The following is a 25002-nucleotide window of genomic DNA, read 5'->3' as shown; positions in this document are numbered from 1 at the left end:
TCCACATGTGGGGCTGTAGGTTATTGACGAACATCAGCTTCCACCAGCGCTGATAGCCAAACGAGAGACTTTCGGAGAATCAGTCTCTTGGCAACTTTCGAACGTGGTAGAGGAAAGTAAAAGTTTGTACGGTGGCGTACCAATAGAAAAAAAAGATTCAACCTCAAGTGCGTGAAATAGAAAGGAAACATACACTTATCCAACGAGATAACCCCCTGAGTGGAGCAACTACTGATTAGGCACAATGCCCTCGCCGTCCACTGTGAAAGATTTACAACTGATCGAATTTAACGATCAATATCCACTCGTCTTTTTTGTCAATGGCAAAAAGGTGTGTCTGCATATTTGAAATAATTGTTGTAGGTATATGTTGGGAATAACGAATGGAAGCGTAACCGATTATCTGACCTCAAGTCATCTTCGTCACACGGTGTGTTATCAGTAACATGTTTGTTTCACTATAAATCGCATAATTTTCCGGTGTGGTGAATGTCAGCAGTAGTGTTTAGCTTGTTTTAAAGTGAATTATAATGGTACGAGGTTGTTTTTGTGATCGTGTAAAATAACACGGTTCATCACAGCTATCACGTCACAAACAAAACTGGAAACTGATTGAAACCATGATCATGCTTTACACTTACCCCCTATTTCCAGGTCATAGATCACCACCCGGACCCGGAATGTACCTTGCTGGTGTACCTGCGGGACAGGCTTCGCCTCTGCGGTACCAAGCTGGGATGCGCCGAAGGTGGTTGTGGTGCATGTACGGTGATGATTTCGAAGATTGATCGCACCAATGATCGGATACACAATCTGGCTGTGAACGCGTGCCTTGCGCCGGTATGCGCTGTTCATGGTATGGCCGTCACAACGGTCGAGGGTATCGGTAGCACCCGAACTCGGCTGCATCCGGTCCAGGAGAGAATTGCGAAAGCGCACGGTTCCCAGTGTGGATTCTGTACGCCTGGGATTGTAATGTCGATGTATTCGCTGCTCCGAAGCTCACCGGTTCCCTCGATGAAGGAAATGGAAGTGGCATTCCAGGGTAATCTATGCCGATGCACCGGGTACAGGCCGATCATCGAGGGGTATCGGACGTTTACGCAAGAGTTTGGTCAGAATGGAAGCTGTGCTATGGGTGATAAATGCTGTAAGAACTCAAATGGTTCCACCAACGGTTGTAGGGTGGACATCAACGATAAATTGTTTGATGTAAGCGAGTTCACTCCGTTTGATCCTTCTCAAGAACCGATCTTCCCGCCAGAGTTGAAATTATCCGACGCCTTAGACAAAGAATCGTTGGTTTTCCGATCGTCCAGTACCAGTTGGTATCGTCCAACCAAATTGGAGCATTTGTTAGCTCTGAAAAAGCGCTATCCAGAGACTAAAATAATTGTAGGAAATACCGAAGTGGGTGTTGAGGTGAAGTTCAAGCACTTTGAATATCCGGTTCTGGCGAACCCATCACTGATCGATGAGTTGACGCGCGTTGAAAAGTTGGATGGGGGTTTGAAGATAGGGGCGTCTGTAACATTGATGGAGATGGAACGTGTGATGAAAGAGGAGATCGAAAGCCTTCCTGAATGCGAGACACGACTTTACCGAGCGATAGTTGGGATGCTGCATTGGTTTGCTGGCAAACAAATTAGGAACGTAGCTTCGGTTGGTGGAAATTTAATGACCGGAAGTCCAATTTCTGATTTAAATCCGATTTTCAATGCCGCAGGAATTGAGTAAGTTGACTAAGAATCTCCTAACATATTCGCTATACACTATTTTATCGATCATCCACAGATTGGAGGTAGCTAGTTTGGATGGCGGCGTGCGCAAAGTTCATATGGGGGACGGATTTTTCACCGGATACCGTAGAAATGTTATTCGTCCGGATGAAGTGCTCGTTTCTCTGATTTTACCTAAAACAAATGAACACCGACACTTCATAGCCCACAAACAGGCTAAACGTCGCGACGATGATATAGCAATCGTCAATGGAGCGTTCAATGTTTTGTTCAAGCCGAATACCGACATCATTGAAGAAATTCACCTCGCTTTTGGTGGTATGGCTCCTACAACGGTGCTAGCGACCAAAACTGCATCGGCTCTGATTGGGAAGCGCTGGAATCGTGAGCTCGTGGAGATGGCAAACGATATGCTTGTGAATGAGATGCCTCTGAGCCCGAGTGCACCCGGTGGGATGATCCTTTATCGTCGATCGCTGACCTTGAGTATTTTCTTCAAAGCATACCTGGCTATTAGCGAAGCTCTATCCGTTACGATTCCTAGTCATAAATCGGTGCAGGAGCGGGAGAAAAGTGGAGCCCAGACATTCCACACATTGGTGCCAAAGAGTACCCAACTATTTGAAAAGGTTTCGACAGACCAACCCTTAACGGATCCAATTCACCGACCCAAGGTCCATGCGTCAGCGTTCAAACAGGTCACTGGAGAGGCGGTCTATTGTGATGACATTCCAAAATACAGCAACGAGCTGTATTTAGCATTTATCTTCAGCGCAAAGGCCCACGCCAAGGTGCTTTCTATCAATCCTTCAGAAGCTCTGGGCATGGAAGGAGTTCATCGGTTTTTCTCGGCAGCCGATTTGACCGATGAACAAAACCAGTGTGGACCTGTTTTTCACGATGAATACGTATTTTGGAAAGACCAGGTGACCAGCCAAGGACAAATTATTGGAGCTGTGGTGGCGGATAATCAAACCATTGCCCAAAAGGCGGCTCGTCGTGTTAAGGTTACGTACGAGGAGCTATCACCAATTATCATCACCATTGAGGATGCTATCGAGAAGAAATCATTCTACCCTGGCTATCCCAAAACAATTGAACAAGGTGATATCGAAAAAGGCTTCCGCGAGGCGCATACGATCGTGGAGGGAGACTGTAGAATTGGTGGGCAGGAGCATTTCTATCTTGAAACGCAAGCATGCGTTGCCGTTCCGAAGGATTCGGACGAGATAGAAGTCTTCAGTTCATCACAACATCCTTCGGAAATCCAGCACCAAGTCGCTCATGCATTAGGAATTCACTCGAGTAGGGTAGTTTCCAAGGTGAAGAGACTAGGAGGAGGATTTGGAGGGAAGGAGTCTCGGGCAGGCCTAGTTGCTGTGCCGGTTGCTCTTGCAGCTCATACCCTTCGAAGACCTGTCCGTTGCATGTTGGATCGTGATGAAGATATGGCTATGAGTGGCACCCGACATCCATTCTACTTCACGTACAAGGTTGGAGTGAGCCAGGATGGGCAGCTACTGGTCGGAGACTTCAAGGCATATAACAACGCGGGGTACTCGATGGATTTGTCTTTCTCGGTAAATATACTGAATAGTCATTTTAATAATTTATCAGTGAGAGTTATTTCTCCAGGTTCTTGAGCGTGCCATGTTTCACATTCAGAACTCATACAAGTTCCCTAACCTGCGAGTACAAGGATGGGTTTGCAAGACCAACCTTCCGTCCAATACCGCCTTCCGTGGGTTCGGTGGACCACAGGGAATGTTTGTTGCGGAGACGATGATGCATCACGTGGCGAGATCCCTTGAACGTGACTATGAAGAATTGGCGGAGCTGAATATGTACCAAGAGGGAGATAAAACCCATTATAATGAACCCATCGAAAATTGCAACGTTCGCAAGTAAGTCCGGCGCGATCAAAGCGGGTGCATTTCAGTAATATCGTATCATTACAGATGCTGGCAGGAAGTTGTTAAATCATCCAAATTCCAGGAACGACGGGCAGAGATCGAGCAATTCAACAAGCAGCATCGCTGGCGGAAACGTGGCATCAGTGTAGTACCAACAACGTTCGGAATTGCCTTTACCGCACTTCACTTGAATCAGTCCGGAGCACTGATCCACGTCTACCACGATGGTGCAGTGTTGCTGTCGCATGGTGGTACCGAAATGGGCCAAGGATTACACACCAAAATGATTCAAGTCGCTGCCACAACACTAAAGATTCCGTTCGAGAAAATCCACATTTCAGAAACGTCAACCGATAAAGTTCCAAACACCCCAGCTACGGCGGCTAGCGCGGGGTCGGATCTGAACGGAATGGCCGTACTGAACGCTTGCACGGTCATCAACCAGCGATTGGAGCCATACAAAAAACAATTTCCCGATAAGGACTGGGACTTCTGGGTAAACAAGGCCTATTTCGATCGAGTCTCGCTATCAACGACGGGATTCTATGCCACACCTAATATTGGGTACGATTTCGCCACAAATTCGGGAAATCCTTTCAACTACTTCACATTTGGTGCAGCATGCTCTGAGGTAGAGATCGACTGTCTCACTGGAGACCATCAGGTGATCCGTACCGATATTGTAATGGACCTCGGATCTAGTATCAACCCAGCTATCGACATCGGTCAGATTGAGGGTGGATTCATGCAGGGATACGGTCTGTTTACGCTCGAGGAAATGGTTTACTCATCCACTGGGACCGTGTTTTCGCGGGGACCGGGAGTTTACAAGATTCCCGGATTCGCTGACATCCCTGGCGAGTTTAACGTTTCTCTCTTGACCGGAGCGCCCAACCCACGGGCGGTGTATTCTTCGAAGGCCGTAGGTGAACCACCGCTGTTCCTAGCCTCCTCGGCGTTTTTCGCTATACGTCGCGCTATCTCGGCTGCTCGAGAGGAAGAAAATTTGCCCGATGACTTCGATCTGGTTTCCCCGGCAACTGCCTCCCGCATTCGATTGGCTTGTCAGGACAAGATCACCCAGAAGGTATGATATAAAGCTTGAAACATTTAGAATCCGGAATCTCTGTTCGTTTTATGGTATTGCTCCCGTATTTTTGAATGCCAAAGGGGGCTAGACTCTGCGGAATGCACGTATCTGCATGGTCATGCTTGTTAGTCATGACTAGGCTGACCAAACGATTCGCTTTGAATGGGACAGTGCCGTTTTCCGACCATTTTTGATTATTTAGTCTTTTTACCGTATTTTTAGTATGAAAAATATTTTTAATAATGTCTTGTAACAATTTTTTGAAAAGAGAGCTTATGTGAATTTATAAGTGTTATCGAGATTATTGGTGATTTCTCAAATCGATCATTCATTTCTCGTGGATTTTAGCTTTATTTTAGAATTAATGATGGCGTTGAAGTGCCATGTACGCATTTCGATGTACAGCTTCCGGGCTCGCGTCTTCCCCACCATGTTTTGCCATTCGTCGCGGTTAGGAGCCTTCTGAACCTTGTATGTACGCAGGCCCTCCCGCTGCTTGGTCCGCTGGACGAATGAACTTGACAAATTCAGCTTATTGGCGACATCCCGGACCGAACTTCTCGGATCACGTCTAAACTGCTTAACTACGCGCTTGTGATCTTTTTCACTGACGGAGCATCCATTTTTGCCGTTCTTCACCTTCCGGTCGATGGTTAGGTTCTCGAAGTATCGTTTTAGTACTCTGCTGACCGTGGATTGGACGATTCCCAGCATCTTACCGATGTCCCGATGTGACAACTCCGGATTCTCGGAATGAGTGCACAGGATTAATTCACGACGCTCTTTTTCGTTCAACGACATTTTTCCAAATTTGCGAAAAATTGACAGTGAAGCATGGCCAACGTGATCTATACACTCTTATCTGATTATAAGCGAAAGCTGAAGATATAATTCCTAAAAATTAAATTTCTACAGCGTTTTTTCCGTGATGCATTTGATGTGACACACCCTTTAGCATATTTTCATCGCTCTTCTGGGTATGGTCGACAGAAAGAGAAAACATATAAACGTTTAATTAATAGTCGTGTTTGCGGCTGTGCGTTTATTTCTGATGTGACTGTTAGAACCGAGCAATGCATTCTTGGTTACATTCGCAATACATATTGAGCCGTAACTCTTGAGCAAGGGCAGTATGTGATGGTTGAGAGAAATGTCGACCGTTTACAACACTGGTCACGAGTTCAATTCTCACTCCCGACATTCTTCCAAAAATGGAAATAAAGGTGACGAACCAGCCAAATTGAATTGAAAATCACTATAATACAGATAAAAAAAATATTCTCGATGTTCAGCACCCTTAGCGCACCCAATGCTCTGTACGTGTGCCCGACACAGACACAGCAACGCCCTCTGCGTCTGATTTGGCTCCCTGTGACTTTTTCTTATTCGAAAGATTCAAAAAACCGCTCCGCGGAACACGTATCAGCACTCGAGATGAAATAATGGAAAAATCGAAAATGTGGCTAGTGGCCATACCGCAAATCGAACATAATAAATGTTTCGAGGACTGGATCAAGCGCTGACATAAGTGCGTTGCAGTCGATGAAGAGTACTTTGGAAGTACATAGTATACTTTGCTGTACTACTGTCAGCTCTCTCTGTTTCTCTCTCTTTCTTTCTTTCTTTCTTTCTTTCTCTCTCTCTCTCTCTCTCTATTTTTTTTTCTTTACGAAAAAATAGAAATGAAAAAATGATTTGCCCGGCGAATGTTTTCATTTTCTCATGTTTAGTGTGGTCGCGTTCGCTGCTCTCTCGATTTCTCGTTGCTACTTGTCTCTTTTTTCGTCGCGTGTTCATCGTAGGTGTGATTGTGTGTATATGTATTTATATGTGTTGAGTTGTGTTTTATTGAAATGATTCTGGTTATGTGATTATTGCGCTGTAGTGTGTTGATTATTCGAATTTTCCGATGCTAAGTTATGGTAAAAAGTGTATTACTGTGCTAATCGCGTGAATCGACTGTATGTGTGCGTTAAAGCTGCGCAAATAGTCCGTACATTGAAGAATAATCCAATCGGTTTCAAATTTCCAATTGGAAATTGATGTGTGAAGTGAATAAAATCGCCCAGTGCGAAAATTTTGAGTTAGCTTTGTATATCAAGTTTCTTTTTTTATTTTCACGATAGTAAAGTGCGTGTGTGAAATGCTTACGTTTCGAGTGGTATTTATCAAAATATTTGGAAATTAGATGAAATCGAATTTTTGCAGTGATTATATCACCATGCCCTAACAGATGGACTGTGGTTTCTTATGACAGTGTCCACTAACAATTATCCCTCCCATGATAATCGCTAGGGAACCACGCTATAGAGGCGACCCTTCTGGCCTTCGGGCGGCGATTATCATACTAACATTCCTTCCCTTCCCCTGGTGACTGTAAGGACGTGGCCGGCGTCGTTATTGACCATTTAAAGCTCGAATCACCGGAAATTGCACAACGATAATGATTTGCTAGTCCCAAGCGTCATTCTGTGTGTTATTTGTGCAGTTTGGTTGGTTCAGGTCAATCACGGAGAGCAACTACGAATTGTACAGTCTATCCAAGCTCAATCTCTCTCTCTCTTTCTCTTTTTCTTTCTTTCTCTCTCTCTCTTTCTTTCTCTCTCTCTCTCTTTCTCTCTCTCTCCCTCTCTCTTTCTTTCTTTCTCTCTCTTTTTCTATCTTTCTCTCTCGTTCTCTCTTTTTCTCTCTCTCTCTCTTTCTCTATCCTTATCTCTCTATTTATCTTTCTCTTTCTTTCTCTCTTTCTCTTTCTCTCTGTGTCTCTCCAAATCCAAAATTTTAAAATACTAAAAAAAATTATTTTTCGATAGAAATTTTTTACGATTTGTGACGGTATACTTTCATTTTTCCGCGGTATATTTTCATTTCCAAGCCTATTGAGATATTATATATTTTTACCAGAGTTTTTATAGTGAACTTAATTTGAGTATCCTATACAATATTTTCCATAGCGCTGATTAAAAGGTGTGGGGCTACTTTTTACGAATGCACGAATACAATAAAATCATAGATTTTAGGAAATTGAAAATAAAAATAAAGATATTTCGTATCGCGCAATGCTCGTAATTTCAGTTTTTCTTCAAATTTTCTAAGAAATAATAAATATTTAAAAAACACATACGAATGTATTCAAATATAAATTAGGCCAGTACTGGGTCTCAAAATTCTAAAAAAAAATAAAAATTGGAAATATTAAAAAATATATACCGCGAAACACTTTTAAAATTCTGAAAAAATACACATATCTAAAAAGGGAAGTAGGAATACTTTAAAATAAAAGTTATGGCAGTACTGGATCTCGAAAAATCAGTTTTTTTTCAAAATTTTTTTTAGATACTTCATTTTTAATTAATTATTTTTGATAATATTTCTCGATACATCATACGATGCACTTGGCGTGCAAAAATTGTAAAGCACTTTTTCACCATAGATCTCATAGTGAACCACATAGGTGTTCGAAAAAAAGACAAAGTTTTTTTACTTCCACTTTGCCAAGTGAAGTTCACCCTTTTAGTTCGTTTTCGTTTACTTTATCCTTTAAGTTCGTTTTCGCTGATAAAGTTGCCAGGATGTACTTGATTTTGCCAGATTTGGCAAAAGATTTGCCAAAAAATTGTAGGCAGACAATCAAGACTGCCGAAACGTCTCCTTCCGTTTATTAAGGCTCACAAAGGTCGAAATGAAGTTTTGACCAGATTTGCCAACCTGCCAATACAGTCGAGAGGTGCTTCAGTGGCACCGTGACAATGGGACCGGTTACATTGATTACACAATGAGATCCCAATCCTCCCAATTGCCCCCAATTCCACTCAATCGAACAATATTGGTAATTGTCAAGCGGAAATTGAAGAATGGCGTCAAAGTGACTGCTGTAGACATGAATTGATCGTGTAATAAAATGAACACTGAGGTTAACTTTGATGAAGGTTATACGAAGAAAAGAACGAAAATTCATCAAAACTGTAACGTAATAATTGGTTCAATATTTCTTTCTGAAAAGAACAATAAATTATCCGAATTTTGATATAACACATTTTTTATACCTTTAACCAGTTCCGAGATACGACTGGTTTAGTGATTCCGGATGATTCAAGCCTTGAGTAATAAGTTAAATACAAACAATCAAATTTAATCTAATAATGATTTTTCGAATTTTCAGTTCTCAGAAGCCGAACCAGGATCATATACTCCGTGGAATGTAATGCCCTAATGGTAACCTGTAACAAAATCACTTGCCGCATTTGATTATTGTTAATTTTTTATATTTTCTTCGCTTGTGGCAGCTTGATTACCCAACCATAATATATTACAAATATAGCTTTAAAATTTTTATGTTCGTTTTCATTGTTGTTTCGGTTCCTTTTTAGAGTCCTTAATGCCGCAGAATAGCATCCTCATCAGACATGATCTATTACCTTTCCTCTGAACTTGATCAATTCTGCATTGTTTCTCTGCTTGATTTTGTCGTTCTAAGTTTCATTAAAACATTGAAGAGATAAAAATAAGGAATAAAAAACAAATTTTGGACCTCACCCGATTTGCCGCTGACGATGGAAGGTGCCGGTGATTTATGTGTCGTTTCACTCTTCTTATCCGTGGTTATCTCAATGTCCGATAGTAAATCAGAAGCAGTCGAAATCGACGACAGACTGGTGAGCAACGACCAGTCACTTTTTTGTCTGGCCAACGAATGGCGTGATCCTTTGGATTTTTTCGAAGACAGCAGATTATCGCTTCTTGCTTTGGAAGCGACTGACGCGACCGATTTCTTATTACGAACTAATTTTGATTGCGACTTGTTCGGGTTGCCATTCACGTTGATCGGTTTGCGAAGATGAGTTTTCAACATTTGACATGTTTTGGAGTCGAACTTGTCGGATTTGCGAAGTTTTTTGGCCAGAACATGAAGCTCGTGATCTTTTTCGATGTTCTTCAAAAGAAGGTTGCAAACGGATCTAAAGCACGGAGAAAACCAAATTAAACATTTGGTATAAACAAAATTTGACAAACGATTACTTAATTTCATTCAGTTCAGTTGTTATCGCATACACCGTCTCTTGCTGGGATTGATCCTTCTCTTGAGACTCGAGCAAAAGTTTAGCATTTTGCTGGCGCAAATCTTCCATCTTTCGATCAAACTCCGCCCCTTTGTTAATGAGCGTCATAATCGAATAGGCGTGGGAGGTGGTTTGATCCTGTGTCTTGCGGTCGTTCTCTTTGATACAATCGATTTCATACTTGAGAGATTCGAAGTAACTTTTGGTCGTTAGCTTGAGTAGAAATTTTATCGTCTTTGAATCACTGCTACTGATGAGGTTTCGTTGGGAGCGATGCGAGCGGCCAAGATGAGACCTCGTTTTCACCGGTATACCACTCGGCCTCTGTGTTGCCTTTTCCCCGTGTGTAGCCGACGTCACTGACTGTACAGGGGTTGGTTTCGGCTGTTCATCGTCGGATCCTACGGATTGAAAATCGAAAATAGAGATGAAAACAGTTGATGAGCAGAGCACACAGCCACGTGTGATGACAGAATCAAGCACTAAACGACTCAATCGAAAATTAAGTAAGGGCCAATATTCGCATGCGTAATACGAGTGGTATGTGACGAAAAGTGGAATTAGAAAATTGGACGATGTTTTGACAAAGAAATAAAAAAAACAACCCGAAAAGAACGTTGACGGTACACAGCTCAGATAGAATCTGTTTGATTTGAGTTTGATAATGAATGAGTCTGAAGTCTGTAGTCACTATGTCACAGTGCACTATCTGCTTTTGCAACGGAGAGATACAAGCTGATGGTTTCGACGTTAAACCACTATAAGGCCGTGAAAAATTTTTGGAATAACTGAGAGTGGAGTACTTTTCCCGTGACATGGAGGCAATATATCATTCAAGACGGTCTAGCGTGGTCTTCCCGATATGGACAAATATTCAAAATGGCACGTCATGAAGGTTCTCGGAAGTATAGAGACCAATAGTATCTCGTCCACCTCGACAAAAATTCAATTGATCTGAAGGGGCTGCAGAACTTTGGGACCTTATTTTACATTGTGGTGAAGTGGGGCCGCTACAAGCCGGTTTATGGAACCAAAGGCTGCCACACAGCACGCTCCCTCTGTATCCGTTCAACCACCTGCTGGAGTTCTTAAATCCCTGGATAACTCGAGCAGCCCCGCATTTACAGCAGTCATCCCATCTAACAACCCTGTGGCGCTGGATCTGAGTGCTTCCATCGAGACGGTCATCGGTAAGCCCAGGTGAAGTTACCCAATTACACAGTAGGGTCTGGAAAAGTGAAGGGAAAGCTCTAGTCGCATCTTGCAAGTTCATATGTTTGTTAATAAAAACCGCTAAAATGGTTGGTAAATGACTGGACTAAGCGTACCATCGGTACTTCGCGTACCTGTAGGCATAAAATAGACCCCATTCGTGGTCCTTAGCTTCCTGTCCAGTAACTCCTATTCCTACCTCCCCGTGGTGCCGGCTGGGGTACGAGTAACCATAGTGAAGATCGGGTAACCAACCCCGGTGGGATCTTGGTCGTATGCTGACAGGGAAGGGGGCCTATCCGAGCGTCTGTTCACCATGGAGGTGCGGCTCAAAACAGCGTCTGATCCCCATGTTAGGGACGGCTGATCACTGTCTTCGTGCCAATGGGGACTCTAAAAAGAGCTGTGCACGACGGTCCTCCGGCGAGACAGGGGGTTGGTGCAGGCCCTGCAAGCCATCCGTAAAAATAAAACGCACAGGAAAATTCACAAAGAAATTCGAGACAGGACAATCGGACTAGACCCACGCAAAGAACACGGACTAGAGATTGGAAACTCGGAACATGGAACTGCAAGTCTCTCAATTTTCTTGCGAGTACCCGAATTCTTTCGGAAATATTGAGAGCCCGCAATTTCAACATCGTAGCGCTGCAGGAGGTGTGCTGGAAAGGTTCGATGGTGCGGTCGTTCCATGGTGGATATACCATCTATCAGAGCTGCGGCAACACACACGAGCTGGGTACAGCTTTTATCGTGATGGGGGAGATGCAAAAACGGGTGATTGGTTGGTGGCCGATCAATGAAAGAATGTGCAGATTGAGGATGAGAGGCTACTTCTTCAATATCAGCATTATCAACGTCCACAGCCCTCATCTAGCTAGCACCGATGACGATAAAGAAGAATTCTACGCGCAGCTAGAGCGTGAATACGATCGCTGCCCAAAACACGACATCAAAATCGTCATCGGTGATTTGAACGCTCAGGTCGGCCAGGAGGAGGAATTCAGACCGGTAATTGGTAGGTTCAGCGCCCATCAGCGAACCAACGAAAACGGCCTAAGACTTATTGACTTCGCTACCTCCAAGAACATGGCCATACGTAGCACCTAAAAATTTCTAAGACAGTCAATTGGCCATTGTCCAGCAACAAACAAAAAAAAACTCAGTTGAAAGCATCGACACGTTATTTTCCAAATTAAAACAATAAATAATCAACAGAACGTATGATAATTTTTTTTTTATTTTTTTCAATATCACGCTTCAGACATATTTCGTTTATTGATCGTTTTAGTGCTTCCGGAGGATGAGGCATATCTAGCAACTAAATAAACAAACTTTGATGATACGAAATATGCTGCGGTAACTTAGTTAACAAGAATACAAGAATTGGAAATACTCCTTTCGAAAGTCTGGGCATTGCATCTATTGATTAGATTACATTCTATTTTTATTATTGTTCTTGTCGGGGGAGGATGTGGTATCCTAAATTAGAGTGTAGCTCTGATGAGGGATTGTAAACAAAAGAGAGTTCAGATTGTTACGTCAAAAAGATAGAATGTGAGTTATTGTTAGGCGTATTTACATGAAAGATTTATCGGTGTTTTACGGAATATCACACTAGGTTCCATCCAATCACTGTTTATTTTCTGGTGCAGCGGTATGCTCAAGTGGCCAGTTTTGCCCCCGTCTAGTATTTTCTCGCTTCAGTACGTTTTTGAGGGTGTGTTCCGCATTTCTCCAGTAATAGTAACGACTGGCTTCGTTGGAGTTTGTCTATATTTTTAGTAGCTATAGCCTCCTTAGTCTTTGGCCGCCATAATAATGAGCAGCCACCGCACAATGACAGTGTAGACCTACATAACCATTCTTGATTTGAGGTCCTATGTTCTGCCATGTTCTTTTACAGATTTTACATGCAATGGATCCATTCGACTATACAGTCATCTAAATATCTTCTATTCATAGCATGTGTCATTGACCGATAGGAAGTACCGTCGATGGGGATGAGAATTGAGATTGGGTCAAAAATGGAAAAAAAAAGATTTTTCAATTTTTGTCACAAGCGTGTGTAGCGCTATGGCTGTAGATTTGCCTGATTGGTAGGCAAACTGGTATATAGATAATGGGCATTTATACATGAATTCAGACTTTATGTTTTCATATAATAGGAGTATCGGTAATTTTCATCGTTTTTTTTATCAGAAATTAATGTTTTATTCTGCAAAAATGGTTACAAATTCAATATTCAATTATCGTTCATCGCTAGTCACAATTTTTCCCATCTTTCTGGCATATCACGGATCCCTTTGCGGCAATAATCGGCCAGTTTGTCGAATCGATCCAATTTTTGACTTCATCAAAATCATCAAAATCGGAGAGGGACTGGTCAACCAGGCATCGATTGAAAAAATAGTAATCGGACGGAGCAATGTCTGGAAAAAACGGCGGGTGGGATATCCTGCCATCTCAGCGTTTCCAAGTATGTTGTGACCGTTTCCGCGACATGCGGCCGAGTATTATCGTGCTGCAAAATAACTTTATCGTGCCTTTGCTCGTATTATGGCCGTTTTTTCCTTCAAACGCATCAATTGTCTTCGGTAGAGGTCCCCGTAATGGTTTCATTCGGTTTTAGCAGGTCATAGTACACCACACCCAGCTGGTCCCAGCATAACCTTCTGGCCGTGAGTATTCCGCGCGGCCGTCGATGTTGATGCATGCCTGGGGTATCCATACGTTGCTCGACGTTTAGGATTGTCGTAATGGACCCACTTTTCATCGTCAGTAACGATTCGATGCAAAAACCCTTTCTTTTATGCCGTTGGAGCAGTTGTTTGCACGTGAAAAAACGGCGTTCGACGTCTCGTCTTCAATTCATACGGCACCCAATGTCCTATCTTTCGGATCATTCCCATTGCTTTTAAACGATCGGATATGGTTTCCTGAGCTACTCCAAGTGCATCTGCAAGTTCTTGTTGCGTTTGTGACGGATCTTGATCGAGTAAAGCCTCCAATTCTTCATCTTCAACCTTTTTTTTGTCGAACCATTCGTTCGCTCACTTGCAAGCTTATTGGACGCATTCTTCAGTCGATCCGAAAGAGGTGTTTTTTCACATCGATTCTATTGTGTTTTTTTTCATCCGGCGCGCTTGCAAGCGTGGTGAATCTCAACCAAATAAGTGGTGTACGATCGAGACACTGAGGATCCATTCAACAGATCACATATACTCATCACATACGTCACACCGCAGCGGCAAGTAGAAGTTTATTTCTTTTTTTTCTCCTTTCTATCATTTCTTCCACTTTCTGTGCATAACAAATACCATTGTTTCGCTTGGTGTTTACGTAATCATTACGTTGGCATTAGGGCATCCTTCTTCATATATATTGCACTTGAACATTTGTTGGAACTTTTTTCATTTTTGAATTTAATTTAATAAAAATTAGTTTGAATAACTATAATTTTCTACTGTAACTAAAATAGAAGTTTATCTTATTATATTTATTTTTTAATTCTTTTTTATTACCAGTAAATTCTGTTCATATCGAACAGTTGACGAAATTTATTACTATGGCTGAAGGCGGGGAGGATCCCGCAACGACGCCAACGTATATCTCTGATACGGAACCCCCTGAAGAACCGGAAGGCGAAGTAGAAATTGGAAGAAGAAAGGAAATAGAAAACGTAATTTCTGATGATGAGGAGGATGAAGAAAAACTGGATTTTCGTCAAAAAGTATACCCTGAGGGCTCCAAAGGCGCATTCATTGTGTACTTTAGGCTAAAATCCAAACCCCTCAATGTTATTCGCATATCTAAAGAGCTGACAAAAAACTTCTCAGATGTTACCGAGATTACTCGGATGGGGCCAGACAAATTACGAGTTGTCGTCTCCAGCCGGACCCAAGCAAATGTATAGTATCGCGTATACGTGCCCTGTCGTAACGTAGAAATCGACGGCGTAATCACCGAAAAGGTGATTACTCTTCGCTTAAAACTGTGAAGATTCTTGCATGCGATCAACTGAAATCCGTATCTATTATAAATAATAAGAGAGTTCTCAGTTCGACAAATTCTTTTCGTGTAACCTTTGAGGGCTCCGCCCTTCCAAACTTCGCTTCGATAGATGCGCTTCGTTTACCTGTTCGATTGTTTGTACCCCGGGTAATGAGTTGCAACAACTGCAAGCAACTTGGTCACACGGCCGTCTACTGTTGCAACAAAAAGCGTTGCGCAGATTGTGGAGAGAGTCATGATGGGACTTCTTACGCAAAAGAGCGCAAGTGTCTTCATTGCGACGGGGCCCCCCATGATCTTTCTCAATGCCCGGTGTACATACAAAGAGGGGAAAAAATCAAACGTTCCTTAAAGGAATTTTCAAAACTTAACCAACCAGAATAGCCAACCCTCCTGCACGGGCAAGCATGCTAGACATATCTGTATGCTCTTCTTCGTTATCCCTGGATTGCATGTAGAAGGTAATCCAAGATCCCCACGGTAGTGATCACCTACCAATAATTTTATCGATCGCTAATGAATCAAGCTCTCGTGAGTCAGTCAATATTTCGTATGACCAAACTTATGCAGAAATGCTTAAGAATTCCGTGCCAACGACGCAGGACAATCCTTACTCCCTCCTGCAGAACGACGAGCCTGTCGCTGACGCTCCCAACGCGGGAAGTTCTGGTACATCGCAGGGTGCCATCAGGAAAAGGAAAATTACTACTTTTCCATCACTTCCCAGTAAGAAGTCCGAAATTTCCCAAGTTGGATTGAAACTTCGAACCGAACGTGCTGAAAATAGACCGAAGCAAGTACCTCCTGGTTTACACGGTTCTCCTACTAACCAGGGGTCCTCATCACGTTCCGGAACAACACCCAATACGTCTGTTCCTTTTTCGCGGTCAAAGCAATAGTCACAACCTGGCTTGTTTGCGCTTTCTGACCTGGTGGACAACATTTTGAATGCTTTGAATATTAATGACTCTCTTAAAAGCATAGTATTATGTTTGCTTCCGGTAGTGAGAACATTCTTGAAAGAAAAATGTGCCTTTTTAGTAGCGTTCATTTCCCTCGATGCCTGATTCAGTGCAAGAGGTCAAGGAATTGACCACTGTAATACAGTGGAATTGCAGAAGCATCATCCCTAAACTAGATCAATTTAAATTTTTAGTTCATAGCTCTAACTGTGATGTATTTTCCCTCTGTGAAACATGGCTTTCTTCAGCCGACGAGCTGAATTTCCACGATTTCAATATTATTCGCCTCGATCGAAATGACTCGTTTGGTGGCGTACTATTGGGGATTAAAAAATGTCACTCCTTCTCTAGAGTCACTCTCCCATCGATGACAGGCATTGAAGTTGTTGCTTACCAGACACAAATCAATGGCAAAGACCTCTGCATTGCTTCGATATATATCCCTCCCAGAACTACGGTAGGCCGCCATCAGTTCTTTGATACTATCGAGGCAATGCCGGAGCCGCGGTTAATCTTAGGTGATTTCAACTCCCATGGAACAGCATGGGGATTACTCTACGATGACAACCGTGCCACTTTGATTTATGATCTATGCGACAACTTCAAATTGACAGTTTTGAATACTGGGGAAGCAACCAGAATAGCCAACCCTCCTGCACGGGCAAGCATGCTAGACATATCTCTATGCTCTTCTTCGTTATCCCTGGATTGCATGTAGAAGGTAATCCAAGATCCCCACGGTAGTGATCACCTACCAATAATTTTATCGATCGCTAATGAATCAAGCTCTCGTGAGTCAGTCAATATTTCGTATGACCTCACGAAGAATATTGACTGGAGAAGATTTGCGGAAATAATATCTGAAGCAATTGTTTCAATGCATGAACTTCCTCCACTCGAAGAGTATAACTTTATATCGAGTTTGATTTACGAAAGCGCACTTCAAGCTCAAAAGAAACGTGTACCGGCTACCACTTTCCGACGTCGTCCTCCATCACTTTGGTCTACCTTGAAAAATCATCCGCTTTCAAAAAATTCAGGAAAACTGGATTAGTGGACTGGTTTCTAAAGTACCAAGCTCTAGAAGCCAAACTAAAAGGTTTGATTAAAGCAAAAAAGCGTGGATATTGGCGGAAGTTCGTCAATGGTTTGTCAAGGGAGACCGCTATGAGCACTCTTTGGAATACGGCTAGGAAAATGCGTGGCTGGAACCATACAAACGAAAGTGAGGAATACTCTGACCGTTGGATTTTTAACTTTGCAAGGAAGCGAACTTCAAAGCGATTAAAGGGTGTGTCACATCAAATTGCATCACGGAAAAAACGCTGTAGAAATTCGCCCAGTAGACCGATCCTTTTGAAAATTTTAGACAGTAAAATAAAAACTATTAAACAACTTTTGGCATTTCCTTTTTATTCATACTTCAAGCCCAAGCCCGTATGCTCGCACCTTCCTCTTTACCCCGTCCATAAGGTTCTGTACAACGTCAGGTTGTAGTTTTTTTTTTGAACAGAAATCCATTTTCTCTTGAAGTCCGCCTCCGATTTGACAACTTTTGGGTTCTTCCGGAGGGCCTGCTTCATAATCGCCCAATATTTCTCTATTGGGCGAAGCTCAGGCGCGTTGGGCGGGTTCATTTCCTTTGGCACGAAGGTGACCCCGTTGGCTTCGTACCATTCCAACACGTCCTTTGAATAGTGGCACGAAGCGAGATCCGGCCAGAAGATGGTCGGGCCCTCGTGCTGCTTCAATAGTGGTAGTAAGCGCTTCTGTAGGCACTCCTTAAGGTAAACCTGCCCGATTACCGTGCCGGTCATCACGAAGGGGGCGCTCCGCTTTCCGCAAGAGCAGATCGCTTGCCACACCATGTACTTTTTGGCAAACTTGGATAGTTTCTGCTTGCGAATCTCCTCCGGAACGCTGAATTTGTCCTCTGCGGAGAAGAACAACAGGCCCGGCAGCTGACGAAAGTCCGCTTTGACGTAGGTTTCGTCGTCCATTTCCAGGCAATGCGGCTTCGTCAGCATTTCGGTGTACAGCTTCCGGGCTCGCGTCTTCCCCACCATGTTTTGCCTTTCGTCGCGGTTAGGAGCCTTCTGAACCTTGTATGTACGCAGGCCCTCCCGCTGCTTGGTCCGCTGGACGAATGAACTTGACAAATTCAGCTTATTGGTGACATCCCGGACCGAACTTCTCGGATCACGTCTAAACTGCTTAACTACGCGCTTGTGATCTTTTTCACTGACGGAGCATCCATTTTTGCCGTTCTTCACCTTCCGGTCGATGGTTAGGTTCTCGAAGTATCGTTTTAGTACTCTGCTGACCGTGGATTGGACGATTCCCAGCATCTCACCGATGTCCCGATGTGACAACTCCGGATTCTCGAAATAAGTGCACAGGATTAATTCACGACGCTCTTTTTCGTTCGACGACATTTTTCCAAATTTACGAAAAATTGACAGTGAAGCATAGCCAACGTGATCTATACACTATTATCTGATTATAAGCGGAAGCTGAAGATATAATTCCCAAAAATTAAATTTCTACAGCGTTTTTTCCGTGATGCAATTTGATGTGACACACCCTTTATGAGAATTTTTCGATGGTGGAATTCTCAATTGCCCTTCTCTCATGTAACAATTCAGCTCCGGGGTCGGACAACATTAAATTCAACTTGTTGAAGAATCTTCCCGACTTGGCAAAACAGCGTTTGCTGAACTTGTTCAACAAGTTTCTGGAGCTGAATATTGTCCCGCATGACTGGAGACAAGTGAGAGTGATAGCCATACGGAAACCCAACAAGCCGGCTAGCGATCACAACTCGTATAGGCCGATTGCAATGTTATCCTGTATTCGTAAATTGTTAGAGAAAATGATTCTACTTCGTTTAGACAAGTGGGTCGAAACGAACAATTTGCTGTCAAATACGCAGTTTGGCTTCCGCCGAGGTAAAGGGATAAATGATTGTCTCGCGCTGCTATCTTCTGAAATCCAAATCGCATTTGCTCGCAAAGAACAAATGGCTTCCGTTTTTCTCGATATCAAAGGGGCATTTGATTCAGTTTCCATGGAAATTCTCTCAGAGAAGCTTCATAATCGTGGACTTTCACCAATTCTCAACAATTTCCTGAACAATTTACTGTCAGAAAAGCACATGATTTTCTCTCATGGCAGCTCGAAATCTTCTCGTTACAGTTTTAAGGGCGTACCACAAGGCTCCTGCCTAAGCCCCCTCTTGTACAGTTTTTACGTTAATGATATGGATGATTGTCTAACTAGAGACTGCACGCTGAGACAACTTGCAGACGATGGAGTTATTTCCATCACGGGTACTAATCCCGTCGTTCTGCAAAAGTCGTTGCAAGATACCCTGAATAATCTGTTCACGTGGGCCCTCAAGCTGGGTATCAAATTCTCTACGGAGAAAACTGAAATGGTTGTTTTTTTCTAGGAAGCACGAACCCGCCCAATTCCAGCTTCACCTATCCGGCAAAACGATCCAACACTCTATGTTTTTCAAATACCTGGGTGTATATTTTGATTCTAAGTGTACCTGGGGGAGACACATTGCGTATTTGAAACAAAAATGCCAGCAAAGAATCAATTTTCTCCAAACAATTACCGGAACATGGTGGGGTGCCCATCCAGGAGACCTCATTCAGTTATACAAAACAACGATATTATCAGTGTTAGAATATGGCAGTTTTTGCTTCCGATCAGCTGCCAGGATTCATATTCTCAAGCTGTAGAGAATACAATATCGTTGCTTGCGTATAGCCATGGGGTGTTTGCATTCGACACATACGATGAGTCTCGAAGTTTTGGCAGGAGCCCCCCCCCCCCCCCCCGCTTACTCTTCGGTTCACAGAATTATCCTACAGATTTCTCATCCGTTGCAAGATCATGAATCCATTGGTGATTGATAACTTCGAAAATCTACTCCAACTGACTCCTCAGTCAAGTTTTATGTCTCTATACCATGAGTACCTTACCCATGAAGTGCACCCTTCACCGGGCATCTCCAACCAATTTTGCTTCCCATACTTTTGCAATTCCTCTGTCAATTTTGATCTGTCCATGCGACAAAAAATCCATGGAATCCCAGATCAACTACGCTCCGATTCTATTCCGCCGATATTTTCGGCAGAATATGGGAAAGTTGGACCTGATAAAATGTTCTTTACTGACGGTTCATTCATAAACGGGTACACTGGCTTCGGCATCTTCAATGAAAATTCCAGTGCCTCTTTCAAACTCAAAGATCCTTGTTCCGTGTATGTCGCTGAACTGGGTGCGATATATTACGCATTAGGGATCATTGAAACATTGCCCATCGACCACTATTTTATTTTTTCAGACAGTCTCAGCTCAATAGAGGCAATCCGCTCAATGAAAGTTGATAAACGCTAATCTTATTTCCTAACAAGAATAAGACATCTATTGAGTGTTTTGGTCGAAAAATTATTCAAGATTACCTTAGCATGGGTTCCCTCTCATTGCTCGATTCCGGGGAATGAGAAAGCGGACTCGCTAGCTAAGGTGGGCGCTTTAGAAGGCACACTTTTTGAAAGGCAAATTGCTTATAATGATTTTTTCCACATTCCTCGTCAGTATACGCTCGTAAGTTGGCAACGCATGTGGAGTGGTGATGAGTTCGGTCGTTGGTTACACACGAAAATCCCTAAGGTCTCGACGAGTGCATGGTTCAAGGGATTGAATGTAGGTCGTGATTTCATTCGCGTGATATCTCGGCTTATGTCCAATCACTAAAACCTAAACGCGCATCTCTATCGCATTGGGCTCGCAGCAAACAATCTTTGTGATTGTGGCGATGGCTACCACGACATCGAGCATGTTGTCTGGTCGTGTATCCGGTTCCATGCTGCTCGCTCTCAGCTCTCTAGAGCACTGAGAGCACAAGGCAAACAATCGGATATCCCCGTCCGGGATATCTTAGGTAGCCGTGATTCTGATCTTCTGCTTCATCTATACCTGTTTCTCAGAAACGCCGATGTCAACGTTTAATAATGTTTCCTTCGTTGCGTCCCCGTTTCATATCCCTCCTATCCGATCGATAAACTTTTACTTAGTCGCGGAAATACATACACACACTCTTTACAGATGCACGGGCCGAAGGTTGTGCAGTCCACTGATCATTCAACAAGAGCCAAAGGTTGTACCGCTCATGACAACTCTACACGAGCTGATGATTGCGCCGGCTAGTGATCATTCTATCCTGGATTCCTCGAGTCGAGAAAGACGCACCACGCTAGATATGGGGTACAGACTAGGGGGGCGTTGCTGATTAATGGTCAGCTGCATCCCAATAGGAAGTATCCCGTGTCGGGCACACGTACAGAGCATCGAAGACTGCGACATACCAATTATGAGAACACTTGTAATACTAACCTCGAGCCAACCGCGAGTAATCGGTTACATATTACTAACATAGTTGTAAGACAAAAATTGTCAAAATATTGGACTCCCGGTCCCGTCAGGCTAACGCCACATGTGCCTTAATAAAATATATATTTTGGAAAAAAACCCTTTTTTTGGCGGTCCGGAACGCTCTTCGTCTTCAAGTCAAAATTACCACTTTTAAAACCATGTGCAAACCACGTCTGACATGTTCACTCAGTTGGAGCATGGTCACCATAAACTTCCACCAAAATGCGATTACTTTCCGCAGCTTTTTTTCTTCATATTGAAGTAATGAAGTAACACTCCCCGCAAAACCACTCTCGTAGGTACGAAATTCGATATATTCGCAGTGGCAAAAACTATGTTGTTTACGCTTCAACTTTTTGACATATACTGAAAAAGACGCGCAATGACAGTAACTTTCCAACGAATTACTGGAAATTTAATTCACTGGAATAATAATCAAGTTACGCCATCCGTTGCAAGATCGAAGAAACTAACCGGTACACCTAATAATACTTCTTCCATATTTTTCAATACACCCATACCTCGCTTTACGGCCTAGATACGTTCCACGAAACTTGACCGTAAAGCGAAAAGCCGTATAAGGAATCAATTATTATAATACAAATTCATACAAATTCAATCGGATCGGTTCCAAATTTGTGAAATATGTAACAAGATTTATCATTCAAAATGCATTTTCGTCATTTAATTCAAAAATACATACATAAAAAGTACATACATTTGTACGTAAAATAATAACATGGAACAACTACATATATGTCAAAGGTCAAAGGATGGATACATTAGAGATACATTAAACCCCGATTTCATGCCGTTATAATGAGATATTTTAGGCCGTGAATCGAAAACGTGCCTTAATTCAAGAGGGCCGGTATAGCGAAATGCCGTATAAAGAGCGGCCGTATAACGAGGTATGGGTGTAGTGTTGATGATAAACTAATTGATCTGTATTTTTTCGGGAGTGATTCATCACGTTTCCCCACTTTTGGGATGAAGACAACTTTGATAAATCTTCATATGGAAGGAATGTGCTCTATCAATCAGGTCTGGAAAAATCACTGCAAATTTGTAAGGTTGAAAGACTCTTACCGCGTTTTCTACTCTGGATTTCGTGAAAACCAAACCAATCCATGTTTGCAACCTCTTTCGCACTGTGAGACACCTTTGAGAGCATCTTATGTCAAGATTATATCTAAGACTAATATCAGAATGAACAGATGCAGATCCCGAGAAGTGAGTATTAATCAGTAAGTCTAATCTTTCTGAGGGAGTTTTTGTGGACGACCCTTCGTTCTTTTTAGGGAAACCTAGTATGTTCAAGATGTCTTTTTCAAGGGTCTTGTTGACCCTTGCAACGATTGGGGTATTTGCAACGCTTTCGCTATTATGTATCCAGGAAATTATTTTTAATCGTCTTGGTTCTCTCTTGTATTCGGTTAGGGCTCTTCTGTATTGAGACCAGTCCGAAGTAATTTTCACCCTTATTCTGCATTTGCATTTCGTTCGAGTTATAATTTTGTATTCCCTATTTCGAACGTTTTGCACATTTAATGTCCGAAGAGAAACAGACATTTAGAATGTACAGCAATTATAAATTATAAATATTATAAAAATTGAATATTAAAAATATTATAAAACGATAATCCTTTTTATGAAAAAAAAAAAAATCACGGAACTACGTTCGATGGCTTTGTTTGTACTGCCAGGAATACTGATTTGTTCAACCTCGGCGAAGAAGTTGGATATCATGAGGCACTTCTTGTCTCTCGGATAAAGCCCATCCGGCTCTCGTCTTTCTCTAGAAGGGAGATGACGTTGTAAAGAGCGATAGTCGTCTCATTGAATGTAGGATTCAATGGAACCGAAAAGTGCAGCAAAAGCTGAAAAGAAAGACTGGAAAAGACGAGAATGAACTGCAAAGTTTAAAGCATCTTAAAAACAAAGAACGAACGAACGAAAGACTGGAAGCAAGATGACTTCATCGTTCGGCACCATAGGCTGGGAAGTCGGCGCAACCGGTCAAACGGTGGAGAAATACCTGACCAAAATGGACATTTTAATGCGGAAGCATTAGTCGAGGCCGAGATCATAATGGATAACGTTACCTACTTGACGCTGGACGGGAACGACTGGCAGTGGACCAGGTACTTTACGTTCCCAGGAGGTAAGCGATGACGGCAACCCTATCAACGTCCCCCATCAACAACCGATAGAAAATTTTGAGCAATAATTTCGTGGCCAAAACGGAGAAGCAGCTTATTGCCAAGGCCTAAACAATGAGTCTCAAATCAACGAAGCCTCTCGTGTAACTTACGTCGAATTGATTTCTTCATTATCCGCCAATTTTCTGGGTGATTCAAAGTACACCACAAGGCGAGGAAACTGAAGTGAAGGTAGCGTGTCTTGTTGCGTGTTTTTACAATAAAACTGGGAAATACTTGAGAGGATTAACGTGATGTTTTCCCGCTTCATGCCACCCTCACAACGGTGAAACAACGCTGCGCTATCACATGCGCTCAGCGAATACCCGTATACTTCTCACTAGTTGGCACTGTTTTCATTGAACCTGAGTACGATCCCAGTGGCGAAGAATCGCGAAGAACAAAACGAATATCAGCTCGAAGAATAGATCCGGTTCGAAAGAAAGATAATGTTTGGTCGCGTACAAAAAGCTATCGAGTGTACCAAGTAGAACCTGAGATAATAAAAAAGGGAGTTTTGGGTGCCATCCAAGCTGACAAGTGCCGGATCTAACCTCCTATAACTGTTGATGAGAAAATCCCATGACTATACTTCAAGGCAATACAATTACTTGAGAGAAATCAATACCTGACAACTCACATCAGTAGGAAAGTTGAACTCAAGGCAGGATCCTCAAACATCAACAGCTATGCTTTGGGGATGAAAAAAAAATGCAGTATGCCAATTGAAGTGACACAGTGACTTGTAGACATTAAAATTAACAGAAAAAGAGATTTGATATCGAATACAGCGCTCTTTCTAAACCTTACAGATGGTCCTCTATTAAAAGAAATGCTTCTGCGCCTCCACAAGAAACTGAGCAAAATCTACACCACGAATAATCTATCAACTGTTGCTGCATTGTGCTTTTCGAAGAAACTTATTAAGTATCGTTTAATCTTGATGACCCTAGCATCAAAAGCGGCATACACAACTGTACTTACCTGAAAACTTGATATCATCTAGCTTGAAAATATTCACCAATTCGGCAGCGTCCGGTTCCTTCTTCATAAACTGAACGTCGCCTGCGCTGGAACTTTTAGTTCTCGGAATTCCTGAACTTTCTAGGGAATCCTGGATTAGCAAGCCTCTTTCAAGCGTCCCGTATGTGCCTTTACGGGGCGACTTTGTAAACCGACTCCTGGCCGTTCCGGCACGATATGGTGAAACTGCCTTTTTCACCGTCGGTGTGCGTTTACCACTAGTGACAACGGAATCATTTGGATGCGGCAGCAGATTCACAGAAGCCATTTTCCAGCTATTGACGCTATTGACGCGGATGCTATGTGACGGGAGAAAAACTCAAAGACTGCTGGGATGTCA

The 25002-nt window shown here is 42.7% G+C and overlaps 2 protein-coding genes across 3 annotated transcripts; one reads left to right on the top strand and one right to left on the bottom strand.

The window, feature by feature from the left end:
• On the top strand, positions 1-9075 carry LOC129780502 (xanthine dehydrogenase). 2 transcript variants are annotated; one of them, XM_055788824.1, is made up of 6 exons: positions 1-331; positions 655-1733; positions 1795-3319; positions 3375-3643; positions 3698-4739; positions 8905-9075. In XM_055788824.1, the coding sequence occupies exons 1-6, from the start codon at positions 245-247 to the stop codon at positions 8953-8955; spliced, it is 4053 nt and encodes a 1350-aa protein (XP_055644799.1). In that variant the 5' UTR covers positions 1-244; the 3' UTR covers positions 8956-9075. The 2 variants fall into 2 exon arrangements, with proteins under 2 accessions (XP_055644799.1, XP_055644800.1); XM_055788825.1 differs by lacking the exon at positions 1-331 and adding an exon at positions 402-533.
• LOC129780503 (uncharacterized) lies at positions 9015-24975 on the bottom strand. Its single transcript, XM_055788826.1, has 4 exons — positions 24624-24975; positions 9762-10203; positions 9279-9700; positions 9015-9214 (listed from the first exon to the last, which is right to left on the bottom strand). The coding sequence occupies exons 1-4, from the start codon at positions 24928-24930 to the stop codon at positions 9087-9089; spliced, it is 1299 nt and encodes a 432-aa protein (XP_055644801.1). The 5' UTR covers positions 24931-24975; the 3' UTR covers positions 9015-9086.
• Between the last annotated feature and the right edge of the window lie 27 nt (positions 24976-25002).

This window comes from Toxorhynchites rutilus, chromosome 3 (assembly GCF_029784135.1).
Source record: "Toxorhynchites rutilus septentrionalis strain SRP chromosome 3, ASM2978413v1, whole genome shotgun sequence".
NCBI classification, from domain to species: domain Eukaryota; kingdom Metazoa; phylum Arthropoda; class Insecta; order Diptera; family Culicidae; genus Toxorhynchites; species Toxorhynchites rutilus.
This window is presented reverse-complemented; position numbering and strand designations above follow the sequence as displayed.

Coding starts and splice junctions, on each gene's coding strand:
- LOC129780502 (XM_055788824.1), top strand. CDS start 245: ATGCCCTCGCCGTCCACTGTGAAAGATTTACAACTGATCGAATTTAAC. Junction 332..654: donor TTTTTGTCAATGGCAAAAAG/GTGTGTCTGCAT, acceptor CCCTATTTCCAG/GTCATAGATCACCACCCGGA. Junction 3,320..3,374: donor CGATGGATTTGTCTTTCTCG/GTAAATATACTG, acceptor TTATTTCTCCAG/GTTCTTGAGCGTGCCATGTT.
- LOC129780503 (XM_055788826.1), bottom strand. CDS start 24,930: ATGGCTTCTGTGAATCTGCTGCCGCATCCAAATGATTCCGTTGTCACT. Junction 9,701..9,761: donor ACTGAACTGAATGAAATTAA/GTAATCGTTTGT, acceptor TCCGTGCTTTAG/ATCCGTTTGCAACCTTCTTT. Junction 9,215..9,278: donor CATCGTCAGCGGCAAATCGG/GTGAGGTCCAAA, acceptor AATGAAACTTAG/AACGACAAAATCAAGCAGAG.